A 13,252-nucleotide genomic window follows, 5' to 3' on the forward strand; every position below is an offset into this window, starting at 1 on the left:
AGTAAAGCTCTAAATCTATCCTCTGCACTGGCGTATAATAGAGTATTCAGAGTAAGTGGGTTTTTTAAAATGTTTGATGGCTGGAAATTACTAGTCTAGAAGGGTACACAAGATTAAATGTTAAGTCACTCAAACTGTGCAAGTTTACCTCAAAGACATTTTCACAATGCCTTTGGAGGAGTCTTTCAACTTGTTCTCACTGAATAACCAATCCAGGCCTAAGGTACAGCGTAAAGATGCTTCTACATCGCTCCACTGCCTCTGCAAAGCCACTTGAGCCAATTTTGTACAACACTTCTGTGGCGGCAGCATCAGGCGGCCCTTCAGTGGCACTCCAGCACAGGGCTCCCGGCTGGAGCCTTTCCGCCACAGAAACACGGCAAGTGCTTCAGATATTTCCCAAGTGGAGAAACCAATTGAGCTCAGCCCCGTGGTCTCCAGCCAAGTGGGAGCAGAAGGTTAAGGGCCTACAATTAAGGGCTAGATGTCTTCATCTTTGCTCAGAGGGTGAGGAAACGGCAGCTGCCCTGACAGGACTTGCCGTGCATGGGGGCCAAGGAGCAGCGGGCACCCGGTGCATTGTGAGGGAAAGCTCCGCAGGTTCGGGGCTTTTGTGTTTTGTAGGGAATTAACACGTGAGAAGCAGCTGTTCCCCAAAAGCTGCACCCCACGAGTGGGCTCCCACTTCAGCCGCTGCTGAGGGAGCGGCCCAGGGCGGCCGTGCCGAGCTGCACGGCAGGCGCTGAGCCCCTTCCCCGCCGCCTCCCCTCGAGGGGCAGCCCGGGCACAATGGCCCAACAGCCCGGGGGACCCGGCTCCCCGCGGGGGCACCGCCCGCAGCGGGAGGGCCCTTGGGCCGCCGGAGCCCCGAGCCAGGAGCGCTGAGGGGGCTCGGGGCCGGTCCTGAACGCCCGTGGTTTGCGCTGGTGTGTATCCCGGACCGGGCTGGCTCAGCGGGTGATCGCTCGCTGTGTGTGACGGGGAGCAGGACGGGCAGGGAGCCCGCAGGGCCCGGCTGTGGCGCTGGGCCGGGCCGTGGAGCGCTGCGTGCCCCGGGCATGGCCCTGAGCCTGCGGGACGGCATCTGCGTGTTGTATGACTTGGAGCTGGAGCAGATCCACATTCGGCAAGAACAAGGGCAAGAAAAGAGCGCAGAAAGCAAAGAGACAGAGAAACCACCAGACACGCTCCTGATGGAGGTACAAGTTCTGGATAAGGTGAAATTACAGATACGTTGTTCCCTGTTAGCTTCTACTATCGCACCGATTTGGTTCTGATTTAAGCGTTAATATTATTTATTCAAATTTGTTGGACTTAAATATCCAGTCCCCTGTACATCTTTTTATAATTTCATCCATTTTTAAAAGACAAACTAGAAGTTTAGTCTTTCAAGATTCAGAGAATATTCTCAGTTGGAAGAGACCCAGATTGTCAAGATGATATCGAGATGATATTTAACTGTTGAAATTCAGACAAGTTTTTAATTTAGTTCACCAGTTTGGTTCTATTTGGTTTGATAGCCCCTATCTCTTATGTGGCATTACAGGATTTCCCTTTTTCTCCTTAATTCAATTAGTTCAATCTTGGAGTCATTGTTAAAGCTGGGTATTTAATACAGTCCCATTTGAAATTAATTTTATTAATAAGAACATGCAAACACTCCAGTTTTGTTCTGTGCTAGCTATTATATTTGTTTTACAATAAAATCCTTTTTCTTAAAAAATTCATGCAGCACTAGATAATTTCTGAGGTAGGTCCTATTGCCATATTTGTGTCTAGCTAATACAAGAAGTATCACAGCCTGGTTAATTGCTATATGACGAAGAAGACATTACAATTAACCTGCAGAAGTCCTATTTTGTTGAAAAACAGAGCATACTTCTCACTTTCTTTTAAAAGGTAAACATACTGAAATTTTCTTTTAAAAAAATAAAGATACGACTTTCTGTGTTCTCAGTGCTGCAATTTAAAATGATGTTCTGAAATTTTATATAAAATTTTGAAGAGGGAGGGTGTAATAATTCTTACTGAATTGTAACTTACCAGTTAGGCTGCTGTATGCAAAATGCAAATTTTTGTTGCAGTTTTGTGCATCACATGATGATGACTTAAAGACTGAAAATCAGAATGAATTGGTGGCTTGCATTTTGTTGACTGCTTAGTTGATTTGCCAGTAGCGACTGCCTTTAATTGAGAAAGTTGTAAAATATATTCTTTTTTAAAATAGATTGACAGAGATAATGATGCCATTACATTTGAAAATAACATCCAGCAACTGAGCCCATCTGAAGAGGGGGAAGGAGAGAAAGTTTTTTCCACTGTTGGGCAAACAAAGAGTCAGAGCTGCAAAGGGGGTGATGATTTGTCAGACTTACTCAGTGAAAGTAAAGAACAGGAATATCCAACTGCATCAGAACAAACAGTTGTAAGAAATATCAAGAATCTAAAATTTGAGGCCCATGCTCCACATCAGGAAAAAGGTAAAAAGTTAATAATCTTTGTAGCTAATTTTTAGATAAGGCATGTTAAGTAACATTTTGAACTGAGGTTGGTTGAAGTTTTACATTAAATATTTACAGTGGTAATTACTAAGTTTAGATTAGGTTAAGTCTTAACATTCTGTGGAAATTTGGAAGAAGAAATAATACCTTCAGCCTTAAGTGCTCAAAGATCTTCAGGCTGATGTCATCTGCCATGTTTTCGAGAGAGACATTTTGGATGGCATTTAGAAATTAATGGTCTTTTGAACTGTGTGTGGTATTTGAATCCTCCCGGGAGATTTCAAAGTTAATATTGTATAAGTGCCTTTGAATACACCTAGTAATTTATTTAGTGTCTCAATTCACTCGTTCAGCTTCAAAATGTGTTTGTTTGAGGGTTTATGGTTGAGTTTAGAGTGGTTCCACATTGCTAGCAGAGAGTGGTGGGCAATTATCAACCAATACCTATCAGCAAAGCCTTTCCCAGAACCTAAATAAGAGTAACAGAAAATGGCTGATTTAAAATGTTAGAAACATAAAAGTATGTTACAGAAGTTGACTGACTCAGAAGAGAACAGATAAGCATCTGTTTCCCTAGAAACTGTGTGTGTACTGTAAAAATTGGATGACATCAGTGATGTTGAGTCTGTAAATGTGTGTGTTGTATCTGGAAGTTAAGGTATCTTGGCTGAGGTTCTCTATGATACAAATTGTTAATGTCCCCTGTTTCAGTTACAGCCTTTATAGGAAGCACATTTGAGCAGTTTTAACAAAGCTAACAATGTTCCTTTGTGTGGGCATGAATCCACAATGAATAAATGACAATAAAGTGGTTTTGTTTGCTGTTACTGAACTGAAGTGTTATCTGCACATCACTGTGTGTTATAAAGCATTGTATAAAATGCATTTTGGTCTCAGCATGAAAATCATTACAGAGAGCACACTTGGGAGCTGAGGCAACTGTTCTGGAAAGACTCTTCAAATGTGACGTATTTGCCATTTCACAGTTTCAAATCTTCTTCATAACTGAAAGTGTTGCACATTTAATCTTGTTACTCTCAAAAGAAATTCATTACTCTTGTGCCCTGAATTTTATTCTATGACTTCTCCAAAGAACATTTTTTTTTCCTCTCAAATTCAACCAGTAATTTTAAAGAGGCTTTTACATCATGATTTTTTTATATGCACTTTACAGATTCAGGAGCACCAGAAAGCTGGGAATAGCTTAACCTGCCATTTCCAAATCTTTGCATAAACTTACTTAATGCTAATTACACAGTTGTTGTCAAGAAATTTGTTGCACAGGTTGTAAGTCTTAATGATGGTATTGACAGAGGAAGTCTCATCCTGTCTTGGAGGTAAGAGCAAGAGTAGGAGTTAGGTTTCCTGGGGTTAGATTCTAAACTGTACCACTAACAAATAACACAATTCTGGGGGCAAATCACTTAAGTCTTAATGAATCCTTTGATGTAAAAGTTTGAAGTAGTTTTACCCAGACTAGAGGGACTCTTTAGAAATTGGTACCATTTTTAACAAAAGTAGTCATTATTTTGTGTTATATACAGTGTAAATGTGTCTTTGTTCCAACAGGAGAAAAAGAATGTTTCAACTGTTTTTTCTGCACGTTCACCTCAGTCAAGTTATCAAGTCTTAGGCGTCATTTGGAAACCCATTCAGATGAGAAACGTCACGTGTGTCACCTCTGCCCGAAGGCTTTCCGTACAGCAACTCTGCTGCATAACCATGTGAACACACATACAGGTACCTAATGCTTGAAAATCCTTCATGGTACATACTGTCTTCAAAACTGAATTAACAGGCAAGTGCCTTTGCCTTAGAGCTGTGTTCTGTGATCATTTTATGCTCAGAAATTCCTCTGATTTTCTGTGCTGTTCCACACTGAAAAGACGTGGTCTGTAGTTAGGAGACTCTGTGTGTGTGTATTTGTTTATTTTGTTAAGTACCATTCTTGTCAGCTCAACAGAGACTTCAGCTGTGCTTCATTCCTGCATGAAGAATAGAATTTTCTGTGATGTTTTCATTTTGCTATATAAACATACGAAGCGAAGCAATAAATTGTGTTTATAATAAACTTATTGTGTGCATATATATGGAAGAAATTCTTTACTGGGAGGGCGCTGAGGCACTGGCACAGGTTGCCCAGAGAAGCTGTGGCTGCCCCATCCCTGGAACTGTCCAAGGCCAGGCTGACCAGGGCTTGGAGCAACGTGGGATAGTGGAAGGTGTCTCTGCCCATGGCAGGGGGTGGAACAAAATAAGCTTTAAGGTCCCTTCCAACCCAAATCACTCTATGATTTATTGTATGTAAAAAATCAGAATATCAGAAAAAGTTCTATTAAAAAATTCTGCATGTTGATTTAAGGCAGACAAATCACATTGCTGTGGTGTTGAATCAAAGTCTCGTGGTGTATTGTTGTAGGGAACAAACCCCATAAATGCAGTGAGTGTGACACAGCATTTGTGACCCGAGGGGAGCTTTCACGACACAGGAGGTACAAACACACTTTGGAGAAGCCTTTCAAGTGCACAGTATGTGAATACTCCAGTGTAGAAGTAAGTACAGCCTTACTGAATCTTTTGGGAAGGTGTGAAGTTTTTCACCTGCCAAGACTTTAGTGTACATACAATTTTTGCCCAGATTTTTAACCATGAGAAGTCCAGGTTCTGCTGATGGCCTCGGATGGACACTGATGGATTGTGTTTATAAATGGAGGAACTGAACATATGATAACTCCTACTCACGTACCTACAATATTTATGTAGAGCATATCAGAATAACAGCATTAAAAAAAAAATATAATTGAATTAAACTTTGTAACTAAGGTGCTTCATTGGGACTTGAAGGTGGATAGTCCCTGGATAATGGGTTTGGTCTTTCATTTATTTTCTTGAGTGTTTTCAAACAATTTTTTGTTTGGTACATCCAAATAGCATGACAGTAGTAGGTATCCTCTTTTTAAAATTTTATCTTTCTTGTTCTTATTATAAAATTTCCCATTTTGCTAATGTGGACACTAAATATGGAAGTAAGATAATATGGGGAAATAGTGCAGAAGTGTCCTAAAACCACAACAGGCTGATTATGCAGGGAAAAACATGGATGTGAGAGTGCTAATTCTGGGGTTAATGCAATGTTTTAAATAGCAGTAGGTGTATTGTGTAAAATTGTTTATATTTTAATTAAATATATCTCTAATGTAGATGTTACTTCTGAAAATCTCTCACTTTTATCTGAGGCCAGCAAGATGAGACGTCACGTTCGCTCGCACACGGGAGAGCGGCCCTACCCCTGTCACCTGTGCAGCTATGCAAGCAAAGATACCTACAAACTGAAAAGGCACATGTTAACTCACACAGGTAGAATTCTGGGGCAATGATCAACTCCAGGGCCTCAGCTCCTCAATATTCATAGGGTTAGAGCGATCTCATTTCAAACTCAAGGTCAGCCCTTTTTTTATTTATGATTTGCAGTAAAAACATGTTCTCTTTCAGTGTTCTGGATTTGGCAGTTGGAAGCCCAGCAGTGCTAGAAGTTAGTCTTGCTCTTCCTCCTAAACTTCTTTTCTATTAGAAAAATATTTCCTTTTCTGTGGGTCAAGTTGTCACTTTTATTTCTCAATTGGTTGATTTTACATGGAGAGGTATCTGTCAGAGATTTTTAAATATCTGTTCAGAACATGGATATTGTTATGACCCCAGATTTCCAGCAACTAATTTGGTCAAAATTAAATTGGTTTAATTTTGAAAGCAGTGTGTTCTTGTCATAGCTCTGTAACATGCACGTCATCTCAGGGGCAGTGGGTATCAATCCTATACTTCAGGGTTTAACTTGGCTCAATTATGATATGTAATTTGTGCTCTGATTAATGTTTTAGGTTGAATCAGAGTGTGACAGCGTGGTTTGAATCAAATTTTCCAAATATCCCCACTTGTCACACATTGGTTCATATCTTGAGACAGTTTGGTGCGATTAAACTGAATTATTTTTTTCTGGAAGAGTTCAAGAGTGTTACCCACTACTGGCAGGGACTTCTTCCACTTCTTCCACAGTCTGGAGTTGGTTCAAAGCTGTGCCAGTTGCCAGTGTTGATGTAATTTTTAATGATAGTCACACCTGATGTGGCTTTTTGGGGAAGAAAAGCAAGAAAACAATTTCCTAATTTCCCTTCCCACCATTATCAATGTCTGGTGGTGTGTCACTCTTACCACGATGTTTTGCTGCTGTTGACTTTCTCTCCTTGCATATTTGAAGATAATTCTGCATTTTTGTACATGAAGTATTCAAGGAAGAATAGATGATAATTAAAATAATTCATGATTCCTAGTTTAGGATTATGTTCATGGATTTATGCTTCAGCAGTTTGACTTGTGGACTCAGGAAAGCCAAGATTTTGTGTTGCAATCAGTTATGTAAACTTCTGGAGACTTGTTTGGCCTTTTGTGCACTGTCAACTAATATTAACTTTTGGTTGATCTGGAAACTGTTGCTGTTAGAACATGGATGTTGAATTCTGTGGAAATTGGAATTTATATCAAATAAGTAGAGTTTCTAACCATATGTTATTTTAATTTCTTTTCAATAGGTGAAAAACGCTATGAATGTTATGTTTGCCAAACCAGATTCACTCAAAGTGGTACCATGAAAATCCATATGTTACAGAAGCATGGAGAAAATGTGCCAAAACACCAATGTCCACACTGTAGTACTTTCCTTTCCCGAAAAAGTGATTTGGGTGAGTTTAGAGGAAAACACTGGAAATGAAATGTAAAGCTAAGTAGAGGTAAAATCTCTAATTTTCACAAAATTTCACCAAATACGTTATAGCTGACTTCATATTATCACAGAATATTTTAAGTAAAATGTATTTGTAGTTTTCCAGGTAAGTTCCTCCTTCAAAGAGATGTGGTGACATCTTGTGGTTGATGTTTTAATTTGTTTAAAATGCAAAGTAGCAAATACTTAGCTTTTTCTTTTTTTTATTTGCTAGATACCTGTGGTACTGTGACCTTCTGTTCTTTCAGGAGTGTTGGCAGCAGTAGAGCTGACCAGCAACAACAAAACTGATACAGAATTTTAAATTTTCAGAAATACCTGAAAATGCTGTATTAAAACTGGATTTTTTTGGAAGGATTTGATTTGTTAAACGATTTCTACTGAAATCAGTAACATTGACTTAGAACTGCTTGATTTCTTTGGGAAGTTACAACATCTTGCTGCAGCTTTTGTTTAACCTTAAACTTGTTTGTCTATTATACCCCTACTGCAGAGAGCACGGAAGGTTCTTCTGTGTTTTCCTCTACGAGATTTGCATTACTCAGGGCTATACACAGCCCAACTCTTGTTCAAAACTGTGAAAATAAAAACCTTGCCATTAAAATGAATTGTTTTCAATAACTGTCCAGGTGTCCACCTGAGGAATCTGCATTCCTACATGGAAGAGGCAGTGAAGTGCAGGGACTGTGAGGCAGCTTTCCACGAGCGCTACGCTTTCCTTCAGCACAGGAAGACTCACAGGAATGAGAAAAGATTCAGATGTGCTCAGTGCAGCTGCACATGTAACCAGGTATTTCAGTTCCCTGGGAAAACACTGCTTGCTCTGCTGGTGGTGGTGTAAGGCATGCTTGGCTTTGGGGTTGTATTTCCCTTAAGAAAACAAAAACTTTTGTGACTGCAGTCCAACTAAAATAGTGTAGTGCTGCTTATTTCCAGGGTAAATCCTTCACATATGAGCAGTGAAATTGAAATGCTGGAAAGATGAGTCTATCTTCTTGGTAAATCTTTTGTACATGACAGCTTAGAAGTATGAAGTAAGAGCAATCACTTTCAGGGATGTTGTGATAAAGAACAAAATGTAGAACAAATTTGAGCCTGAAATGTGATTTTCAGTGGTGATGCAGAATAAATTCAGTGTGAACTGAAAAATTTATATTAAAGAGTACTTTTAGGATAGCTAGGACCAGTTCAGCAAGGAAAGTAAGAAATTATTACTCACTTGTAATCATATGCAGTGAGAACATGTGCTCATTTTGGGTTAACTGTGCACACTTTAAAGTAAATGTGACCCTTTTTCCACATACAGATTTTACATGTAAAACTTTATTGCTTATCCAGGAACCAGAAAATGATAAATTTTATTTTATGCCCACCAAATGGCAATGTTCTTTTAAAGCAGAATTTTAATATATATTCTGGAAAATCTTCAGGAGTTTTATGGAGGTTGTTAACTAAGTCAGTCTTCTGCTCAGTGTTCCAAAATTTGTCTGTCAGAACCATATTTGCTTTGTGTGTGTTAAATTGCTTACATAGATTAATATTTGATTGATATATTTGTTCTTCATTATGCTAACAGAGTAATATGTGTAAGCATGCTGAAAATTGTGGATTGGTGAGGGCAAAAACTGCTACATCCAGAAAAGGAAGCAAAGGCAAAAATAAAATCCATGAGCACCCGAAGCGTGCTAACCCAGAAGGTAATCAGTGACTAAGTTAGAATTTAATCATGTAAATTAGAATCAAGACTAAAAGGCTAAGGCAGTGAATCTTCCCTGCTGCTTAATTACTGTTTCACAGTGAAGCTAATAATGGAAGAATACTTCAGAATAGGCTTTACAGTGTGTCAGAGATTCTTGTCATGTGAGCTGGGTCAGTGCACAGGTACCATCCTGAGCTGTTCCCTGCTCCTGCAGTTGAGTTCCTAAACTCCCTTTTTAGCAATGCTTTCAGATGATTTTTGTGGAGTAAAAGAATGGGGAGATACACCTTAAGCCTAGATGTCCCTAAACCTCACCTTTTGATACATCAGATTATAGCTGAACTGAGAAAACTAGATGTAGTGAGAAGAAGAACTGTTGGAGCTTTTCTGAATCTAATGAATATATATCAGCAGCTGAGTTTACATTAGCATTGACACTTCTGTTTTCACTGGTGAGGCTGTAATGGTATGGTTAGAGAGAAGTGTTACAGCTGCAGTGTTTATGTTTTTGCAGTAATTAGATTTTGCTGTTTATTAATATTTTCCTATATGCAAACAATTTCTTTTTGGTATCTTGTAAATACCTTCATCTGAAAGCTTGATTTTCTGGAGCTGTGGTAATGTATCTTCAGATGTTGTTCATGCAAATATTCAATTCATTAATTGACTTACACAAAGCCTAGAAACTTCTGTGCTGTTCCAGAAGGTTTTTTTCCCCATAATTGACATTTGCAAGTATTTATAGTATTTATATATATCACTGTCCACTTCTTGCACAACTTGAAGGGGCCTGTGGGACCCTCAGTGTGGCTTTGCAGATGATGACTTGTGAGGCTGGGGCTGTCAGTGATTTGCTGTTACTAATAATTAAAAAAGAAAATGGATGCGTATGATAATTAAATTTCCAGTTAAAAAATGCTTAGTTTTCCTCTGATGAGAATACCAAACTCAGTAACATGGCTTGTAATGTAATATTCAACAGAAGATGTATTCATTCCCCCAGTAAAGTGTAAGAGAAAAGATGTGCTGTAGTTACATATTGGCAGCATTTTCTCTACTAAATTAAACTGCATACTTGTTAAATTTATTAAAATATTTACTTGTCTGGTTAATTATCCAAATATTTAATTTTTTTTTTTTCAAAGTTGCCCTGAAATCATTCCAGGATGACTCTACTGTGGAAAATGAACATTGTGCCGGTGAGATTGTTCCTGTTTTAGATGGGGCAGAAACAGCAACTCCTGGGGAGCACAGAACAGAAGCAACTTATTAAATGGATCCTCAAAGTGATGAACAATTACTGCATAAAGACACTGGTCTTCCTTGTTCTCAGTAGCTGTAACTGAGCAGTTCAAAGTGTGGAACTACCTCCAGTTGGAAAGGTAGAAAAGATGAAGTTGGAAGCTGTTGAAGCCCTTCTGTGCTCATGTTTCTTCTTGCTGCAGTTTCTTTTGTGTGGCCTAAATGCCATTGCAAAGTGTGGAAATTAGAGGCAATTTTCACCTGGTTTATTACATACCTGTAATAACAGAATGGGAAAAACCAGCTGATTTCAAAATCATTTATTGAAGAATGGATGTGTTGTTTCACCTTGCATTCGTTTTTTTCCAGGTTTATTCACAGAATTGCAGACTGATCTGAGGCAAATTTCTCTCTCAGTATCACTGAGAGCTGCCTGAATTTCAGTGTTTATACTTTGCTGAGGTGAGCACATGAAAGGCAATGATTTTTTTGGTACATTTACTAAATCTCCTTTCTGGAAACACTTTAGTTTCTAGTGGAATTCATGATGCAATAGAATGCATGATGCAATTTTGTTGAAAAGCACCATTTTTTATGTCTCATACTGCTGATAATTAGAAACTCATCTTTTGTCTGAGTTTTTCTCAGCTCATTTAGCTGGGCAGACAGAACTGCATGGCAAAAATGAAGCAGGAACGGGTGGCAGAGAAGTGTGGAGGACCCCCACATTCTGGAAATGTGAAACCTTCTGTGTCCTTAAGCTGACGCTGGGATCTGTTTTCTTTGTCCCTCTAACCAGCCTTGCAAGTGTTCCCATGTAAGTTTGCGATCCTCCATTTAGCACCAGATCCAAGCCACACCCACGACTTTGATTCTAATTAGCTCTTCAATGAAGCACAATTGTGTTATTTAGGAAAGTTCATGTTTATAGTATACTTAAAAATCAGAAAAAAATGTAACTGTCAAATACAATTCTCTAACTTTCCTTAGGTTATAAGACCTACTGGGTTTAACTCTTAATAATTAGTAGAGTCATTACAGTAAGTACTATTAATTTTCATGATCCATTACAATGATCACAATTGCCATTTATGCACTGTTCACACTTTTTTTTTGTCATTTATAATTAATACTTGGAAGCCTCCTCATAAAATCTTAAATACTTTTTAAATATTCATCTTTAATGCTGTTATTCTTATGTTACATTCCATTATAAATAAGCACCAGCATAACTAAATATTATTAGGTCATGAAACAACTAAATTTAATTGAAATGCCAAACCTTCATCCCAATTTCAAGATTAACATCTATGTTTAAGTTCATTATGGTGTGGAATTTGACCAGTATTAAATGGTTTGGGTTTGCATGTTGGGCAGGCTGTGGTTGCTGGTTCTGCTGCTGTGGTCAGGGACAGAGAATTCCTGTGCTGTGCTGAGCTGCAGGCTCACAGCAACTGCAACTTCTAACTTCTTTTACTTTGAACGGCCTGTTAAAAATTAAACTTTAAGTTTTTGCCAGTTAGTTTATGAACGTCTTTATCCTGTACATGGTTAAGTGTCTAAATACCTGTTCTAGGATAACTTCTTTAATTCAGCAGCTGTTCTGTGACCCAAAGCAGTGCCAGGAGCTTTAAGAGCCACAGTGTCCCCAGGATCTCTGTGCTCGGAGTGAGCAGATAAGGGAGGATGTTGGCATTAGCAGGAGATAATTGCAGTTTTACAGTAAATAAACCCATTTAGAGAGACCTCACCAAAAGCCTCACCTAGACCTTCCTCAATCATCTCTGTCAAACACGGGAATTACCACTTTGGTAACAAAAACCTCCTTCAGTTTTGTAGCAAACCCTGAGGAATCAGAGGGCTTGGATTCATTGAAATTCTTCGTTGGTTTTATCCCTCCATTACAGAGCTGTTACTTCACTGTTTACACAGTTTCATATTGATTGCTCTGTGCCTTTTTTTCATGCTGGTGAAATTTCAGTAAGTTCATTTGTTCTTACCAGTGACAGGACTTAAGAATACTTTTTGTTCATGATAATTGCTTAAATAATATTGTTAACTTTATTCTTGTTGTGCTGTTTCCATTTGTGTTATAAACTCTAAGCAGCAGATTGCTTTGTGAAAATTAATTTTAGAAGTTGTTTAAATTCTTTGATCAATTTGCTGAATATATATTGTTCATTTGAATTGTTAATAACAAAGCTGATTCATTCTGTGCTGACATCTAAAAATCAGACTACAGAGAGTGGAATGTGAATGTAGTAATAAAAGATATTTTTATCTCTGAACTTTCAAATTATTATTTCTGTAGCTAGAAGCTATAAATGTGTCATTTTGGAAATCAAGAAAGAATGCTTTGACCTCCTCAGGAACCATTCCTAATGGCCTTATGCTTTTTAACAGCAGTGATTGTTCTTCATGATTGAGAATTTGCATAACTATGCAAATATTTGCATCACTATTCTGATTTCTATTTTACGAAGATAACTTAATTTCATTACATTACCTATTTTAGACCAGTAGATATGTATTAATATCTTTTAAAGCAATAGCTATTCTGAACAGATGCCAAATGTAAAATACTTTAATTTACTAATTGTGGAGGAGTTGTTAAATACACAGGAATTATTCATGTCTGAAACAGATAATACTGGAGTGTTCTGTTGCATTATGTAACAGTGTTCTGAGGTAATCCAGTTATTTGGGAAAGAAGAGGAAACTTGCATTCCGAGTTTCCTCTGCAAGCTTGAAATTGTCTATGCTTTAAATAGTTAATGTGTGAAGAAATAAAGTTTTGCACAGACCCAGCAGATAAAAAGCAAAGAAAGAGTAGAACCAGGCCTTTGGATATGTTTTTTTATTATTTAGGCTCTGTAATAAAACAGACTTGACACTGGAGTAGCTTCAGTGATGCAAAAACGCGTTGTGACATTGTGCAGTGATGTGATGTGTCAATTGGAATGAATTGCATTCTAAAATTTGGAAGAATTGACCTCAAAAGGATCCTGGGCTCTGCCAAGGGCATGAGGAGAGCCG

The 13,252-nt window shown here is 38.3% G+C and overlaps 1 protein-coding gene across 2 annotated transcripts; it reads left to right on the top strand.

Moving 5' to 3' along the window:
* The first annotated feature begins 988 nt into the window (after nucleotides 1–988).
* CTCFL (CCCTC-binding factor like) lies at nucleotides 989–13,033 on the top strand. 2 transcript variants are annotated; one of them, XM_014254020.2, is made up of 9 exons: nucleotides 989–1,199; nucleotides 2,228–2,480; nucleotides 4,071–4,241; nucleotides 4,921–5,054; nucleotides 5,738–5,858; nucleotides 7,085–7,234; nucleotides 7,905–8,065; nucleotides 8,852–8,972; nucleotides 10,120–13,033. In XM_014254020.2, the coding sequence occupies exons 1-9, from the start codon at nucleotides 1,059–1,061 to the stop codon at nucleotides 10,245–10,247; spliced, it is 1,380 nt and encodes a 459-aa protein (XP_014109495.1). In that variant the 5' UTR covers nucleotides 989–1,058; the 3' UTR covers nucleotides 10,248–13,033. The 2 variants fall into 2 exon arrangements, with proteins under 2 accessions (XP_014109495.1, XP_014109496.1); XM_014254021.2 differs by lacking the exon at nucleotides 8,852–8,972 and having other exon boundaries at nucleotides 10,120–10,242.
* The last annotated feature ends 219 nt before the right edge of the window (nucleotides 13,034–13,252 follow it).

This window comes from Pseudopodoces humilis, chromosome 19, assembly GCF_049639895.1.
Source record: "Pseudopodoces humilis isolate 2021_Gansu_Grassland_sample_001 chromosome 19, ASM4963989v1, whole genome shotgun sequence".
Taxonomy (NCBI): Eukaryota; Metazoa; Chordata; class Aves; order Passeriformes; family Paridae; genus Pseudopodoces; species Pseudopodoces humilis.

Coding starts and splice junctions, on each gene's coding strand:
- CTCFL (XM_014254020.2), top strand. CDS start 1,059: ATGGCCCTGAGCCTGCGGGACGGCATCTGCGTGTTGTATGACTTGGAG. Junction 1,200..2,227: donor CAGACACGCTCCTGATGGAG/GTACAAGTTCTG, acceptor TTTTTAAAATAG/ATTGACAGAGATAATGATGC. Junction 2,481..4,070: donor TGCTCCACATCAGGAAAAAG/GTAAAAAGTTAA, acceptor TTGTTCCAACAG/GAGAAAAAGAATGTTTCAAC.